General features: G+C 50.6%; 1 protein-coding gene across 4 annotated transcripts in view; it reads left to right on the top strand.

Moving 5' to 3' along the window:
• The window catches only part of GOLPH3L (golgi phosphoprotein 3 like), a 63,877-nt gene that overhangs the window by 18,475 nt on the left and 28,656 nt on the right, over positions 1-16,746 (top strand). For 2 of the 4 annotated variants that reach the window (XM_073322593.1, XM_073322594.1), the window contains exon 5: positions 593-2,813. In XM_073322593.1, coding sequence (XP_073178694.1) covers positions 593-1,020 — 428 coding nt within the window. In that variant the 3' untranslated portion in view covers positions 1,021-2,813. Of the gene's footprint in view, positions 1-592; positions 3,684-5,661; positions 5,926-16,746 lie in introns of those variants that run through there. The other 2 variants (XM_073322592.1, XM_073322595.1) reach the window with 2 other exon arrangements.

The raw sequence follows: 16,746 nt of genomic DNA, 5'->3' as shown, positions 1-16,746 counted from the left end.
GGTCGGTATTGAGGAGCATCGGCTCAACTGTGTGGAACCTGGTACTGGAATAGCACAGGGGCTTAGGCAGAGGCGACGCGTGGGCGGGGGGTGCAAGGTCACGCCCCCCCCATCCCCCCCGCAAGATTGCTCAGTCACCTGGTGCAGCCAGGCCCTCCCCTCCCTGTGGGGCAGCTGAGCCAGCGAGCTGTGCCAGGCAGGGAGAGAGGCAACAGGATGAACAGGTAGGAGCTGCAGGGAAGGGCTGCTGATTTCCGGGATGGGGGAGGTTGCCTGGGGGCGGGCAGGGCTGGTGCTGTTCCAGGGTGCTGTTCTCTTCCCCCACTGCCCCCCATCAGCAGGCACGTGTTGTGTCTGGGCTTATGGATCAAACTGAAGGTGTCCTGAGGGAACTGGGCAGGGGCGCGAGACAGGAAGAGGATTGCGGTACTTGGGTAGAGCGGTGTGGAGGGTCCAAGTACTGGAACAGCATCGCAGGGGTGGCTGAGGTGCAGTATCCGAGCTCTCCCTGGGATGTTGTGGCGTGGGGGGTGCCCACCTATTGCCTTGATTTTTGCCACTAAAAAGCAAACCTCGTCTCCCCGACCCGCAGGCGAGACCTGGAACCCCTTCAAGCTGCAGTACCAGCTGCGCAATGTGCGGGAGCGCATCGCCAAGAACCTGGTGGAGAAGGGGATCCTGACCACGGAGAAGCAGAACTTCCTGCTCTTCGACATGACCACCCACCCAGTCACCAACACCACCGAGAAGCATCGCCTGCTCAAGAAGCTGCAGGAGAGTGTCCTGGACCGGTGGGTGAACGACCCGCACCGCATGGACAGGAGGACCTTGGCTTTGCTGGTGCTGGCCCACTCCTCGGACGTACTGGAGAATGTTTTCACCCCGCTGGCGGACGACAAGTATGACACGGCCATGAACAGGTCGAAGGACCTCTTGGACTTGGACCCCGACGTGGAGGCCACCAAAGCCAGTGCCACGGAGATGATCTGGGCTGTCCTGGCGGCCTTTAACAAAGCCTAAATCCAGACCGCCTTGCCTGTTCGATGTAGCACGGGACCTTTGGGCGGAGAGCTGCCCTGGGCCGGGCCAGCGCAAACTCTGTTCTACATGGCACCTGGGTTTCACTGATGTCCGTGCCCACCCCAACCTACCTCTCTTGGCTGGGGATTGTTGTGCTGGTAGAATGAGCGACTGTATGTTGTATGTCCTCTTCTCGTAAACACTTGGCTACATGAAGGTCTTTGTCTCCGGGGTGGGGAGGGTTGGCTCACGGCTCAGTCGGCTCTCTCGTTTCACATCACCTTTTGGAGAATGGAGATGTAGAATTGCCGTTGGGATGGATTCTGCTCTTCTTTACTCTCCATTGATTTTTGAGGGCAGGGGTTAGCTTGAGTTGACAGGGCCTGCTCCATTCCTGCACTTGAGGCACTGACGAACGGGGTGGCTTTAAGCCACTTTTGCACTCCCTGTGTTCTGAGGCTTGCCTGGCCCCCCCCACGGTGTAAGTTAGAGCAGTCCGGAGGCTGCTCTACATTATGCTCTGCTCCCCATGGCGACCAGCGGGCCCTGGGAAGCGGGGAATAGCTATTACGCAGGGTACTCTGGACATGCTCCTGGTCTCCAGGGTCGGGGGCAAGGCCATTGAAGAGCCATGACGCCAGCTCCACTGTAGCTAAGGAAGAGGGGGGTGTTTCCCCATTGTTGGGGCCCACCTGTGCTGCAGAGCACTGCGAAAGGGCCTGGGTGTCCCCAAGAACCAGGCTGGCAGAGTCTGACCTGGTCTGACACTCGCACTGGTGTAATCCTGCAGACTGCAGGGGTGCAGCTCCTAGCACGCACTGGAGTCAGAGAGATCGGTATCGCGGCCTCTGAAACCACGGGGCTGTAGCTGCCCCTTTCCGCAGCATGGCTAACTTCTTCATGACCTTTCCCGTTCAATTTCTGCTGGGACAGGGAGGGTCCGATTCACAGCCGAGGTGAGGTCTGTGAGTTTTCAGAGCTTGTTGGTGTCCGGAGTGAGATGCCACTGGGGTGTTGAAAGGACGCTTGTGCAGGAATCCGCCTCTTACGCTGACGGGTCCAAGTAAAAGGTTGAGGAGGCGTTACCCGGTGACAACGTAGACCTGTAAGGAGTAATCTGAGCTACCTCCAGTTTGACTGTTATGTCTGAATGAGCGCCTAAGTCCACAGGCCAGGTCTTCGGCTGGGATAAGCCATTCTAGCACCATCAACTTCAGTGGATCTACAACTGTTCGCACCAGCTGAGGATCCGGTCTCCATTTGGGTTACACCTGTGCCAGTTCCAAGTAACTCCGGATTTACACTGGGGTGAGAGGGGAACCCAGCTCTTGCGCTTAGATCCACGAGGCCGTGAACTTCCCAAATTGGACAACCGTGCCTAGAAGCAACCGGCCTGATTCTGCTTGCAGTCGCATGGGTGTATATGAGAGAAGGGAATTATGCTGTGGAAAGCCAATGTAAATGAGATCAGGATCAGGCCCACCAATCTCCATCTTGAGAGGAGAAAGGGAGCGAATGCTATTCGGTCAACTCAATTTGGTTATAACTGACCCTCCCTGTCTCTTTTTTTTTTTTTAATCCTGCAAAATTCTTTCCTGCCTTTTGATGATCAATCCCTTTCCCAGCACATGCTCCCTGCTCAATGCAAAGGAGGAACAGACACGTTAGCAACAGGGAATGGAAAGGAAGATTCTGGGCTGACTCTTCATTGACTTTAGTCGGGTATTAGGAGCACGGGTGATAAACAGGTCTGGACTCAGAGCGCCTTGCAAGCAGAGATCATCAAAGCAAAGGTAGTCTAGATTTTGCATTTACTACCTGTTGTCTTTCATTCATGTCCTCAGTTTGCTGTGAGCTCTGCAGATATTTGCTTACAGAGTCAGGTTCTTCTCTGCTAATAGAGGGACACTATCCTAGCCGCCCCATGGCATGCTGCCCCAAGCCAGAATGTCCCCAGCTAAGCCAGGCTTTTGAGGTGAACAGCATGGGGGGTGGAGGGTAGGGGAGGGGGAAGGAGAACTGCACCTGACCTACATGCATGACCGTAACACTAATTGGAACCTGTGGTCCATTGGGGGGGATACCTGGTGGGGGCACAGTGTGAAGCTGACTTGTATTAGACTCCAGGACATGGTTTGCTCTGTTAGATATGGAGTGTCTCCATTGCCGTCAGTGGGTCAGATTCTCAGCTGGGGCAAATCAGCCTAGCCTAACTCCGCTGACGTCAGCAAAGCTACATTGGTTAAGAATCTGGCCCCTTGGATTTACACGGGCATAACTGAGAGCAGAGCCGTGCCACTGGGGGATGAAGTTTGCATCATAGTGATGACTTGAACTTCAGCCTCGGAAGGGGAAAGAGCATTTCTCCGTTAGAGGTGGGCTATCGGCGTTCCATCCCCCAAGGAGATTCTGCAGGGCGAATTCACTAGAGTGAAGTTGGAATGGGGAAAACACAGACAGGATCAGGTATCATAGAATCATAGAATATCAGGGTTGGAAGGGACCCCAGAAGGTCATCTAGTCCAACCCCCTGCTCAAAGCAGGACCAATTCCCAGTTAAATCATCCCAGCCAGGGCTTTGTCAAGCCTGACCTTAAAAACCTCTAAGGAAGGAGATTCCACCACCTCCCTAGGTAACGCATTCCAGTGTTTCACCACCCTCTTAGTGAAAAAGTTTTTCCTAATATCCAATCTAAACCTCCCCCACTGCAACTTGAGACCATTACTCCTCGTTCTGTCATCTGCTACCATTGAGAACAGTCTAGAGCCATCCTCTTTGGAACCCCCTTTCAGGTAGTTGAAAGCAGCTATCAAATCCCCCCTCATTCTTCTCTTCTGCAGGCTAAACAATCCCAGCTCCCTCAGCCTCTCCTCATAAGTCATGTGTTCCAGACCCCTAATCATTTTTGTTGCCCTTCGCTGGACTCTCTCCAATTTATCCACATCCTTCTTATAGTGTGGGGCCCAAAACTGGACACAGTACTCCAGATGAGGCCTCACCAATGTCGAATAGAGGGGAACGATCACGTCCCTCGATCTGCTCGCTATGCCCCTACTTATACATCCCAAAATGCCATTGGCCTTCTTGGCAACAAGGGCACACTGCTGACTCATATCCAGCTTCTCGTCCACTGTCACCCCTAGGTCCTTTTCCGCAGAACTGCTGCCTAGCCATTCGGTCCCTAGTCTGTAGCTGTGCATTGGGTTCTTCCGTCCTAAGTGCAGGACGCTGCACTTATCCTTTTTGAACCTCATCAGATTTCTTTTGGCCCAATCCTCCACTTTGTCTAGGTCCTTCTGTATCCTATCCCTCCCCTCCAGCGTATCTACCACTCCTCCCAGTTTAGTATCATCCGCAAATTTGCTGAGAGTGCAATCCACACCATCCTCCAGATCATTTATGAAGATATTGAACAGTATCCTGAGCTTTCTGTTCAGTAGAAACTTTGGATATGTGGACTGGGGAGTGGAGGGCACTGGTCACGATTTTGGGTTACACTAGCAGTGTGGTCTAGTGGTTAGATTAGAGAACGGGCCCGGGGATTTCAGAAGCTAAGGTTCTAATGCTGTCGCTGCGATTTTGGTAAGTTGCTATGTAACCTCCATGGACCCAGTTTTCTTGAGTGCGAGGGGGGAGGTTAATTTACTTCTGCATTTGGCACTGGTGCAACAGCTACTGGAGTATGGACTCTGGTTGTGATGTGCACGGTTCAAGAAGGAAGTGGATGTACTCGAAAGCGTTCAGAGAAGAGCGACAAGAATGATTAAAGGATTAGAAAACCTGCCTCATCGTGACAGACTCCAGAGCTCAGTCTAGTCAGCTTAGCAAAGAGGAGGGTAAGGGGTGACTTGATTACACTCCCTCGGCATCTCCATGAGGAACAAATATTGAACAATGGGCTCTTCCCTCTAGCAGAGAGAGGTCGAACACGATCCAATGGCTGGAAGTTGAAGCCACACAAATTTCAACTGGCAGTGAGGCAGGAGGAATGAACAATCAGACCAATTTCCCGAGGGTCAAGGCAGGTTCTCCATCGCTGGCCATTTTTTTAAAATCGCGGTTGGATGTTTTTCCAAGGGATCTGCTCTAGGAATGACTTTGGGGCAGTTCTCTGGCCTGTGTTGTACAGGAGGTCAGACTAGATGATCACAGTGGTTCCTCGTGTCCTTAGAATCTATGAAGCTCCCCTCTAATATAAGGATGATAATATTCACTGTACCGACCCTGTCAGGGAGCTGTGAGGCACTTTGCTATTGTAATACCATACCCCTGGGTGCAGTGACAGCAGCGGGAATGGAACCTCTGTGTCTAAAACCAGGCATCTCCTAGCCTGAGCTAGAAGACCCTGCCCTATTAGCCAGCGGTGTAGCAGACTCGTCAACTGTGTATGTGGCCCATCCACCATTAGCGGGGGAAAGAGAACATTACACTGGGTGGGTTTGGCTCATGCTATCTTGGATGGAAGGTTCTGTAGAATGGATGTGTGGTGTTGTCCTAATAAGGTGCTAATTATATCCCTGATTGACCTTTTTATAGAGGATAGATCCAGGTCTGTGCTCCCATCCCATAGACTCGATCATAGACCTGCAGAGCACATGCATAATCCACATGTATATATTTTTGTTTCTCCTCTGAAATAGCCTCCTGAACTCTGCTTAGAATTTGACCTCCAGTGCAGCCACACATCTGAGAACCTGAGCATCTTCCTTTGGGTTTTTAAGCGACCCCAGGGGATCCGGGTGTAATTCCTTAGGATAACTGCAAACCAGCAAGGGGATGTGCCATTGCAGTTAAAGGTGATCTGCAAAGTCGGGGGGAAGTTGGGATTTGTGTCCTTTTGGGCTGCTTAGTGATGGATGAAGAAAGCCTGAATGCATTGTATTAAAATGATTCTTACTTTACAAGTTTTTGCTCTGGTGATGAAGGTCGGAGAGAGAATGACTGATTATGATATTGCAAGAGACTGAGCAACTGCAAGCAGAAGGATTTTATTTTAGGCCATCTCTTTCAAGCAGTCTGGCTTTTGCTGACACCGGTTTAACATCAAAATCTAACAAAAACTGAGCCACAACACGCACACTCTCCAGTGAAGGTGCAAGCGCTACCGCTGGGTCAGGAACTTTTTCCACAATGCTTTTTTTTGTTGGAAAATGCCAATTTTGTCAACCAAAATTTTCCCCAGGAACCTTGCCGCCTCGAAAAGATTTGGTGGGGGCGTAGCAGCGATTGCTAAACGTTTTGGCATTTTAAAACAAAAAATTCTGGGTTTTTTTTTTTCGATTTCCAATTTGAAATACACACAAATTCTAATTTTTGGGGAAAAAAGTTAAAATTGGTCAAGATGGAAACGAAACACTTTGACCTAAACCAAAATGTTTTTTCAGAGTTTGCAAACACTTTTTTGACTTTTTGTCCCAATTTGGCCTTGAGATTCTGCAGTGAGATCCACCCAGGGAGCTCGTGGGGCTGGACTTGGATCCATCCCCATGGGTCCAATTGCAGGATCGGGGCCGTTGTTTTCCTCACGTGGGTCTCTTGCGCAGCAGAGAGAGAACTTTTGCAGAATAGCAGAGGGATTGTAAAACATCCCCAGTTTACACTAGTGCTCCAGGAGGGAGAAAGCTCTGAAACGACTTAGTGTTTTAGGCTGTGGGGTGTCTCTTCAGCTGGTGAGGGGATGGTAAATGCAGGGAAATGACTGAGTCCAGGCTGCCTTCATCAAAATGTGTAGTTGCAAAGGCCCCCAACTCGCAATTAGATCCATACAGATGGAGCTGTGGGGCTCTTGAAGTCTGTGGCCTAGTGGGTGAAGCACCAAATTGGGAGTTGGGCAACCAGGGTTCTATTCCTGGCTCTGTTACTGGCCTGCTGGGTGACCTTCAGAGTCATGTCACCCCATGCCTCAGTTTCCCCACCTGTAAAGTGCTGTGAGATTGAGGGTGAAAAGCGCTAGATAAGAGGTGGGGATCGTTAATTGTACTGTGATCGTGCCTAGGTAGGGGCTGTAGGCATGGACCTGGAACCCATGGTGCTAGGGGCTGTACAAACACAGAATGAAGAGTTGGTCCCTGCCCCAAAGAGCCGATTGCAGGCTCTAGGCCTGAAGGTGAAATTTTCAGGGGTGACTGAACTCTTACACTAACTATGGGTGGTTTAAAAATCCCAACCCCTAAAACTGTGACTATAGATTAGACACAAAGGGGTCTGATTGGCTTGTGTTATAAAGTCAACTGTACCTAAATAACTTTTCCTCTTGGCTGAGTGTTCATTTACGAAACATGGTAATTGTAGGTTCATTGCAACGGTAGATTCCCGATTCTGCTCTAGTGTAAAGCAGACTTGATTTCAGTTTAACATCTACATCCACACCTTCTTGCTTTCTGGGGTGCTTCTGGCCCCCCCCCCCCAGCTGGAGACTATTCTGGGTGACTCCTATCCCTAAACGGCCACAATCCTTCCGTATGTAGTAGATTCACTCTGCAGGCGTAATAGTAACTCAAATTCTATGGGAAAAAACAAAATTTAATGCTTCTCCCTGACCCCTTCTTTGTTGTTCCATTTTTATTGCGTGACTGTGAATGAGTTTCTTTGCAGCACCAAGGACTCGTGGGGTAATTCAGATGTAGCGTTTAGCTGCTGTGGATTAAACTGCTCTTAATAATAAACATTTAAATTTTGGTGTCGGGCTGGTTGTTGGCCTCCACACTTTTCACAGCAGCAGGGCAGGCACTCGCTCTGGTGATGAAGAAATGGTGATGTTTAGTAGCACGTTGTGCAATGAGTTTTCAGCCTGTTTCCTGACCTGTTGCTGCTGGTACACCCAGGTAGGTTTCAAACTAGTCTTAGCAGAGCAGTCAAGGATGGGCCATGGAGACAGCTGGTCTCCTTTTCAGGTTAAGCTTGCTACAAAGGCAAGGTGGAGAAGATGGTGCTGCTAGGCTGGGATGTAGGGCAGGAAAGCTACCTGGCCTTCGTGTCACCGGAAGGAGGAATAGCAGAAATGAACCATAGAATCATAGAATATCAGGTTGGAAGGGACCTCAGGAGGTCATCTAGTCCAAACCCCTGCTCAAAGCAGGACCAATCCCCAACTAAATCATCCCAGCCAGGGCCTTGTCAAGCCTGACCTTAAAAACTTCTAAGGAAGGAGATTCCACCACCTCCTTAGGTAACGCATTCCAGTGTTTCACCACCCTCCTAGTGAAAAAGTTTTTCCTAATATCCAATCTAAACCTCCCCCACTGCAACTTGAGACCATTACTCCTCGTTCTGTCATCTGCTACCATTGAGAACAGTCTAGATCCATCCTCTTTGGAACCCCCTTTCAGGTAGTTGAAAGCAGCTATCAAATCCCCCCTCATTCTTCTCTTCCACAGACTAAACATCCCAGTTCCCTCAGCCTCTTCTCATAAGTCATGTGTTCCAGTCCCCTAATCATTTTTGTTGCCCTCTGCTGAATGTTTTCCAATTTTTCCACATCCTTCTTGTAGTGAGGGGCCTAAAACTGTACACAGTACTCCAAATGAGGCCTCACCAATGTCGAATAGAGGGGAACGATCACATCCCTCGATCTGCTGGCAATGCCCCTACTTATACATCCCAAAATGCCATTGGCCTTCTTGGCAACAAGGGCACACTGCTGACTCATATCCAGCTTCTCGTCCACTGTAACCCCTCGGTCCTTTTCTGCAGAACTGCTGCCGAGCCATTCGGTCCCTAGTCTGTAGCGGTGCATGGGATTCTTCTGTCCTAAGTGCAGGACTCTGCACTTGTCCTTGTTGAACCTCATCAGATTTCTTTTGGCCTAGTCCTCTAATTTGCCTAGGGCCCTCTGTATCCTATCCCTACCCTCCAGCGTATCTACCTCTCCTCCCAGTTTAGTGTCATCTGCAAACTTGCTGAGGGTGCAATCCACACCATCCTCCAGATCATTTATGAAGATATTGAACAAAACCGGCCCGAGGACCAACCCCTGGGGCTCTCCACTTGATACCAGCTGCCAACTAGACATGGAGCCATTGATCACTATCCGTTGAGCCCGATAATCTAGCCAGCTTTCTACCCACCTTATAGTCCATTCATCCAGCCCATACTTCTTTAACTTGCTGGCAAGAATACTGTGGGAGACCGTGTCCAAAGCTTTGCTAAAGTCCACGTCCACTGCTTTCCCCTCATCCACAGAGCCCGTTATCTTGTCATAGAAGGCAATTAGATTAGTCAGGCATGACTTGCCCTTGGTGAATCCTTGCTGACTGTTCCTGATCACTTTCCTCTCCTGTAAGTGCTTCAGACTTGATTCCTTGAAGACCTGCTCCATGATTTTTCCCGGTTTGTGAGCAGCAGGTTCAGAAGAGCTCTGCCCCTTGTTGGTTCCTCCAGCATTTGCACCAGGAAATTGTCCCTTACACTTTCCAAAAACTTCCTGGATTGTCTGTACACCGCTGTATTGCTCTCCCAGCAGATATCCAGGTGATTGAAGTCTCCCATGAGAACCAGGGCCTGTGATCTAGTAACTTCCATGAGTTGCTGGAAGAAAGCCTCGTCCACCTCATCCCCCTGGTCTGGTGGTCTATAGCAAACTCCCACCACGACATCACCCTTGTTGCTCACACTTCTAAACTTAATCCAGACACTCTCGGGTTTTTCTGCAGTTTCATACCAGAGCTCTGAGCAGTCATACTGCTCTCTTACATACAATACAACTCCCCCACCTTTTGTGCCCTTCCTGTCCTTTCTGAACAGTTTATATCCATCCATGACAGTACTCCAGTCATGTGAGTTACCCCACTAAGTCTCTGTTATTCCAATCACATCATAATTCCTTGACTGTGCCAGGACTTCCAGTTCTCCCTGCTTGTTTCCCAGGCTTCTTGCATTTGTGTATAGGCACTTGAGATAACTCGCTGTTTGTCCTGCCTTCTTAGTGTGAGGCAGGAGCCCTCTCCTGCTTGTGCTTCCTCCCGGTATCCCACGTCCCCATTTACCTCAGGGCTTTGGTCTCCTTCCCCCGGTGAACCTAGTTTAAAGCCCTCCTCACTAGGTTAGCCAAATAGTTTTTATTATTTTTGTATTATTGTAGCACCTAAGAACCCCAGCCATGCACCAGGGTGCTAGGTGCTGTACAGACAGAACAAAACTATGGACTCTGCCCCAAAAAGGCACCCGATGCCAGACGGTTCTCCCCAGTGATTCCAACCTGCTCTACAGGAGGTCTAACTGGATGATCAGATTCCCCTCTGACCTCAGAATCTGAGTCCTCATGCTGCCGATCTGGGCTAGTCACTTATGGGCTGACCTCAGCCACCCACAAATCCCATTGACCATAGTGGGAATGGTGGATGCTCAGTCCCGTGTCTCATTTCCCGCCCCCACCCCCTACAATGGGGTTTGTAGTATTGAAGAATTGGGTAATATCCCTTTAAATAGTTTGGGAGCCCTCTATAGGGTCTTGCTGTCTTCCATGGCTGGACCTACCAGAACCCTGCCAGAGCAGCCACATACCTAGGTAGTTGGGGCTTATCGACACACGACCATCTAGGAAAATTAATCCAAATTAACTAAAGGTGTGAATTTGGATTGGTTTAAATCACATGAAATTCCTTTGTGAATGCTGTTATTCAAAATTACAGAGGCCAGAATTTGGTTTTGTTTAATTCATTTTGGAAGTGACTGAAGCTAAACCCAACTAAGGCCACTTTAATTTGGAATGAGGGTGGTCACACACAGCAGCTTAACTAGTCCACTTCAAATTCACCCCTTTCATTAATTCAGGTTAGCTTGCCCAAATGGCCCCCTGGCGCCAGGCCCTGAGTCTGGTATATTTGCACATAGTTAATAAACATGGTTATTTGGAGTCTCGTCCTGCCAGTGAGGCTTCCCCATATTCTTACTGTGGGGTAAAGAGCCAGGACACAACAGGATTAATAGCTGCCTCGCATGTACATTGGGTCTTATTCTCCTCTCAGGCTGACTGTATTGACTTCAGTGGAGTCCCTTCTGATTTACACCAGTGTGAATGAAATCAGAATCAGGCCTGAAAAGTGCTAGGTATTTAATAATAATCCCTTGCTCTTATCCAGTGCTTCTCATCCATAGATCTCAAAGGAGGTCAGTATCATCATCTCCATTTTACAGGTGGGGAAACTGAGGCACCAAGGGCAGGGATGTGACTTGCCCAAGATCATCCAGCAGGTTGGCGGCAGCAGTGGGACTAGCTCTCCTGTCTCTCGAGACCCAGCTCAGTGAATTGTGCTGCCTCTTTCGGGAGTTTAGGCCCAAGTTTTCCATCTTGGGTGTCTACAAATGCGTCGCCTGAATTTAGGAGCTTAAATATGGCTTTGGGAGCCTAATTTTTGGCACTTGATATTGACTCAATATTGAGTAACAGCTCCTCATTACCACCAAAAACCCCAGAGCAGCTCCTCAGTGGATGTAAACGGGTTCAGCCCCATGGCCAACAGCCCTGCTTCATGGACGTATGGCAGCTGAGACTTTGCGCCTGGGTTTTTTTAAATTACGATTTATTCCCACACGTTCGATGCCTGAGCAGAACTAACGGCCTGCAGATACAGGGCTGGCATGCTGCTACCTCTCAGCCTGCCACTGGGGGGCGCTGATGGCCTTTCAAAACCACGCCAGAAATTAGGTTGGGGGAGAACTGGGCAGAGACAAAGTTTAATGAGTGTTTTGGTCTAATTACTGGAGGTCTGGGAAAACATTTGCATAAAATGAGGCACCTGCTGAGGGTGATCAGAGGTGCCCGTTTTGTCAGTGGGAGCGGTGGCCGGTTTATGTAGAGGTCTGGCTCCAGGCATCCACATTTTAATATTGGCCGAGGGCTTGTTCACCCATAGATCTCAAAGCACTTGTGAGTCAACACTGCACTCCTGGGGCTATGGATGGAGAAAGTGACCTGCATGGCAAAGAGGGCCCAGGGGTTAAGGTCTAATGCCACAAACGCATGCGAGTGCAGGGAAGGCCAGACCGCCTGCTCATTTGCTGACTCCAGGGCGAGACCTGTACGAAGGAGTCGCTTGCCGCAGCGATGGAAAGAGCCGTTGCTTGTGCACGGTTCTGGAAAAACATCTAGTTTGTGACAAGGACCCAAGAAGAAGCAGCGGTTAGGGTGCTCAGCTGGGGCTGGGGAGACCACGCTTCACTTCCTTGCTCTGTCACGGACTCCCTGTGTGATCGTGCGCAAATCACGCTGTTGCCCCATGCCTCAGTTTCCTCATCCGTACAATGGGGATAATAGCCTTGCCCTGCCTGTTGTGAGAAGAAATACATCAAAGACACTGAGGTGCTCAGAGGCTACGGTGAGGAGGGTCAGATAAGTACCTTAGATAGAGGTGAAATGCATCGACCAGGATCCCACACCGACCCCATGGCACGATAGAACCCAGGCGTCCTGATCCTAGGATCAGGCTCAGATGACAGCACAGCAAACCTATACTCAGATAGTTGCGGCTGCAGCTATGTTCAGTCATAGAATCATAGACTATCAGGGTTGGAAGGGACCTCAGGAGGTCATCTAGTCCAACCCCCTGCTCAAAGCAAGACCAATCCCCAGTTTTTGCCCCAGATCCCTAAATGGCCTCCTCAAGGATTGAACTCACAACCCTGGGTTTAGCAGGCCAATGCTCAAACCACTGAGCTATCCCTCCCCCTCAGTGGCTTATTGTGCAATTAATTGGTCAGGTCTCAGCCCAGATCCTTCTATCGTCATCCTCCCCCCTATGTAATACATGCTGGTGACAAGTTAGTGGGGACGGAGGTGAGTTGAAAACTGCAACTACACTGGCAACCTCTCGCTTTCAAGGACTGCAAGTGCCCTGAGCCATGTGAATTCGTGTAATGTCCCTGTTAACACTTAGGCCTGCTCAAGACAGCCATTAAAAATCTGTAACATTATGCACAGAACCCTGCTAGTAAGCTGGCGTTCCAGATTTCTAATGCACGACTTGAATAAAATACCTGTTTGTTACTGAGAGGAGCAGTGGATACAATCATGGGATTTTATTATTATTATTCTGATTTTAAAAATCATTTTCATTTTCCCCAGACTCAGCCAGGGCAGAGTCTGATCTCAGCGACAGTGGTGTAAAGAAGTGACTGGACTCCAGTGGTGCTGTGCTGATTTACACCAGCTTGGGGATCTGGCCCATTGACTCAATAGCGCTATGGCCAGTTCATGCCGGTGGGGGAGATGACCCATTGAACTGAAATCCACTGAGTTTCCCTGGTGTTAGCGAGAAGAATCAGAAACTGGAGCATGATCCCCTGTCACAGGTGCCTGGGCCAGAAACTGGCTTTCTCCACCTCCCTCTTGAACCATAAACTAACCTTCTGAGTCTGAATTTTCCTGCCCTAGGGCCTGCTGCTTCTTGCACTTACATGGCTGGCAGCTGGGAGCCGCTCCAGAGGACCCAGTGGGGTTTACCCCGCAGTGTGGATAGAAGCCAGGCTGAGAGGAGCTGGGTTTAGGCCTTGACAAATGACAGCAGCCAGTCAATTACCAGTGCTTCAGTGTACTCCCTGCCCTGCTCTGGCTACTCCAATCAGCTGGCATCCCGATGATGAGGAAGAGGAGGCTGGGGTTTGGTATGAAGAGGCAGATCCTCAGCTGGTGGCTATTGTAAATCCGCAGCGTTTCCTTGACTTTGTTGTAACTGCACTGATTTACACCAGCTGTGGATCTGCCCCTCACAGCTTCCAATGGCTCTTAATGTCCTTTTACACCCTGGGACACTCGGGTGAGGAGGGCAAATTCAGGGGCCACGAGACTCAGATTTCACCTCTACTCACCTTAGTGCAGGGGGCAAATCTGTCTGTGCAAATCTGCAGTTGACCCCACTGCAGTTATTCCACATTTATACCAGTGTAAATGAGCAGGATCTAGCCCAGAGGCTGAATCACACAGGGGAAGATGGATGGGGAGTGTGCTCTTTGTTGCTTGATCTCTTCTTGGGGGGAGGAATTTAACTAAAGGTGCATTTTTTGGTCTTGTTTTGAGCCATCTGCCACGGCTGAGAATCAGAGGAAAGCCACAGGCCCTGTCGCTACGCATGACCTGGAGCTCTGCTGGCAGGAAAGGAAAGGCTTTGCCTGAAGATGATACCTGTAGCCTAAAACCTTCAGAACAAAACAGAGGGTGGAGAATACGCCCGGTTTCCTGCATTGAGCTGGTTAATGTCTGGTTATCAGCATTAGTAGGGTTATTTCCAGGGCTGGAAATGCTGTTGGGTTCCCACCCCCTGTAGCGGTGTGTGGGTGCTCCTGGCTCTTAGGGTGAGGGGCTCCCTCAGGCTATCAGCTGGTTTCTGTCTCTCTCTTTCCGTTCTGGATTCCTTAGCTGGGGGAAGCAAGCAGTGACTCATCAGTGGAATCTCAGGTAGGGAGCATCCCCCCATAATGCATTGCAGAAGCCCCTGGTTTCTCCTGCTCCCCGTGTGGCGAGGCAGTGTGGCCTGTTGGATACGGCCCTGGATTAGACATTAGGAGACCTGGGTTCTATTCCTGGCTTTGCCCCTGACCTGCTGGGTGGCCTTGGTCAAGTCACGTCCCTTGGCTGGGGCTCCATTCCCACTCCCACCCCTTGTCTGTTTAGCCTGTGAGCTCTTCAGGCCAGGCACTGCCTGGTGCTATGGGTCTGCCGACCCAGCCCATGGTGCCAGAGAGCCTCCCAGCTTAGGCTGATGGCCTGGGGCTCATGCTATAATTAGCTGTGCAGATGGGGCTCTGCAGCATGAGGGGATGGAGGGCTTCACAGCTTGAGCTCCAGCCGGAGCTGTGACTTCAAAGTGCTGTGTACACAGCTAGCCGGAGAGCCACAAGCCCGAGTCTGTCGGCCCAGGTGGGAGGCTCGCGGGCTGTGTACGCATGCCCGATCTGTCTGTGCAGCAACTAGCTCCAATCTTGGTTGGGGCTAGTGCAGCAGCGAAGACTGTGTTCAGCTTATTTCACCTTGATTTTCCCTGTCCACCCTCAGCTATCAAGAGTCTCAGATTCTCCAGTAGTCTGAATTATCCATCAGTTGACTGTGATGCATCCTAGGGTAGCACCTAGGGGACCCAAACTGAGATCAGGGCCCTTCATGCCTGGTTCTGCACTGACACAAGTGAGAGACAGTCCCTGCCCCAAAGAGCTCATAGTCTGAATAGACAAAAGACTGGAGGGGAAACTGAGGCACGGAGAGGGGAAGTGACTTGCCCAAGGTCTCCTAGCAGGACAGTAGCAGAGAAGGGAATAGAAGCCAGGTCTTCTGGATCCTAATCCAGTGCCCAACCCAGTAGACCACACTGCCTGTCTTTCATAAGCACCTTCTCGCATGTAGCTCAGTGGGGCCGTGAAATGCTACTGTCGTACTACTAATTACTTACATACCATAATGGGGCTCTGATCTCATCTGGGGGGCTCTAGGTGCGTGTGCATTGTTAATAGTATTATGGTGGCACCTAAAGTCCCCAGCTGAGATCAGGGCCCCATTTTGCCATGAGCATTATTAGTCATATTAAGGTAGCCACAGTAGGGTCCTGATCTCAGGTGGGGCCTCTAGGCACACATAATAAGCTGCTTCCCCCCCCTCCCCCCAGGTGGATAAGTATCATCCCCATTTCACAGAGAGGTGAAAGTGACTTGCCCAAGGCCAGACAATCAGTGGCAGAGCTGGAATCACAGCCCACGGCAAAGTGGATGAATACAAGCCATGAACAAATTCCCTCCCCATCCCATTTCCAGCCGCGCACACCACTCGCCCCTGATTGCAGGAGGAAGCGCTAATTGCAACTTAGTCCCAAGTTAAAAGGCTAGTGGGTGATGATTTTAGCTCATGCTGCTCCAGCCTGGGCCCTTCTGCTTTGATTAGCAGCATGAGTGCTGACAGCTCCCGTCAGCCCGGCAAGCCAGTGCAGCCACCAGTATCAGAAGCTGGCAGGGAAAGCTGAGTACATCTTCCAAGATCAGACCAGACAAATGACAACGTCCCTTGTTATGGTAGCTGAGCCCCATGTGGGCGTGAGCCACCCTCCGCTGGGCCTGGGCTCCCTCCCTTTTCGGAGGCCTGGGCTCTGGGAGGTCAGAGGGGTCAGGCTTGATGAGGACTCACTGTCTGCTCACACCTTACCTGCCCAGCAGGGCAAGAACCAGCTGTTTCCTCCTCCAGAGACAGGCAGTACCCCGCTGAAATACAGATGAGTGTCTCTTTCCAGGACTGGGCCCTTCCTCAGGTGCGTTAGTCTCTGGCAGGAGTTCAGCCAAATGGTTATTGACCGGGCCTGGGAGTCAGCATGCCCGAGTTTAATTTTAAGTATGGAAGGGTAATTAGAACAGATGGGCTGGTGAGTCAGGGGACTCGGGTTTCGCATCCCTGCTATAGGAGAGGAATGTGGTCTAATGGTTAGATTGTGGGGTGGGGGAGGGCTGAGAATCAGAACTCCTGGGTTCTTTTCCCAGCTCTGGGAGGGTTCGTGGTTGGAGCAGGGGAGCTGGCTGTCAAGACTCAGGTGCTATCCCCAGCTCTGGGAAGGGAATGTGATCTAGCAATTAGAGCAGTAGACTGGGAGTCAGGACTTCTAGGTCCCATTCTCTGTGTGACCCAGAGGAAGTCACTCCACCTCTCTGTGCTTCAGTTTCTGCACCTGTAAAGTGGTGGGGGGGATGATTATACAGACATATCACGGAGATGCTGGGCTGGGGAGAGGGCTGAAAGTTCGTAAAGCCCTCGGAGT

The sequence above is a fragment of the Lepidochelys kempii genome, chromosome 24, assembly GCF_965140265.1.
Source record: "Lepidochelys kempii isolate rLepKem1 chromosome 24, rLepKem1.hap2, whole genome shotgun sequence".
NCBI classification, from domain to species: domain Eukaryota; kingdom Metazoa; phylum Chordata; order Testudines; family Cheloniidae; genus Lepidochelys; species Lepidochelys kempii.
This window is presented reverse-complemented; position numbering and strand designations above follow the sequence as displayed.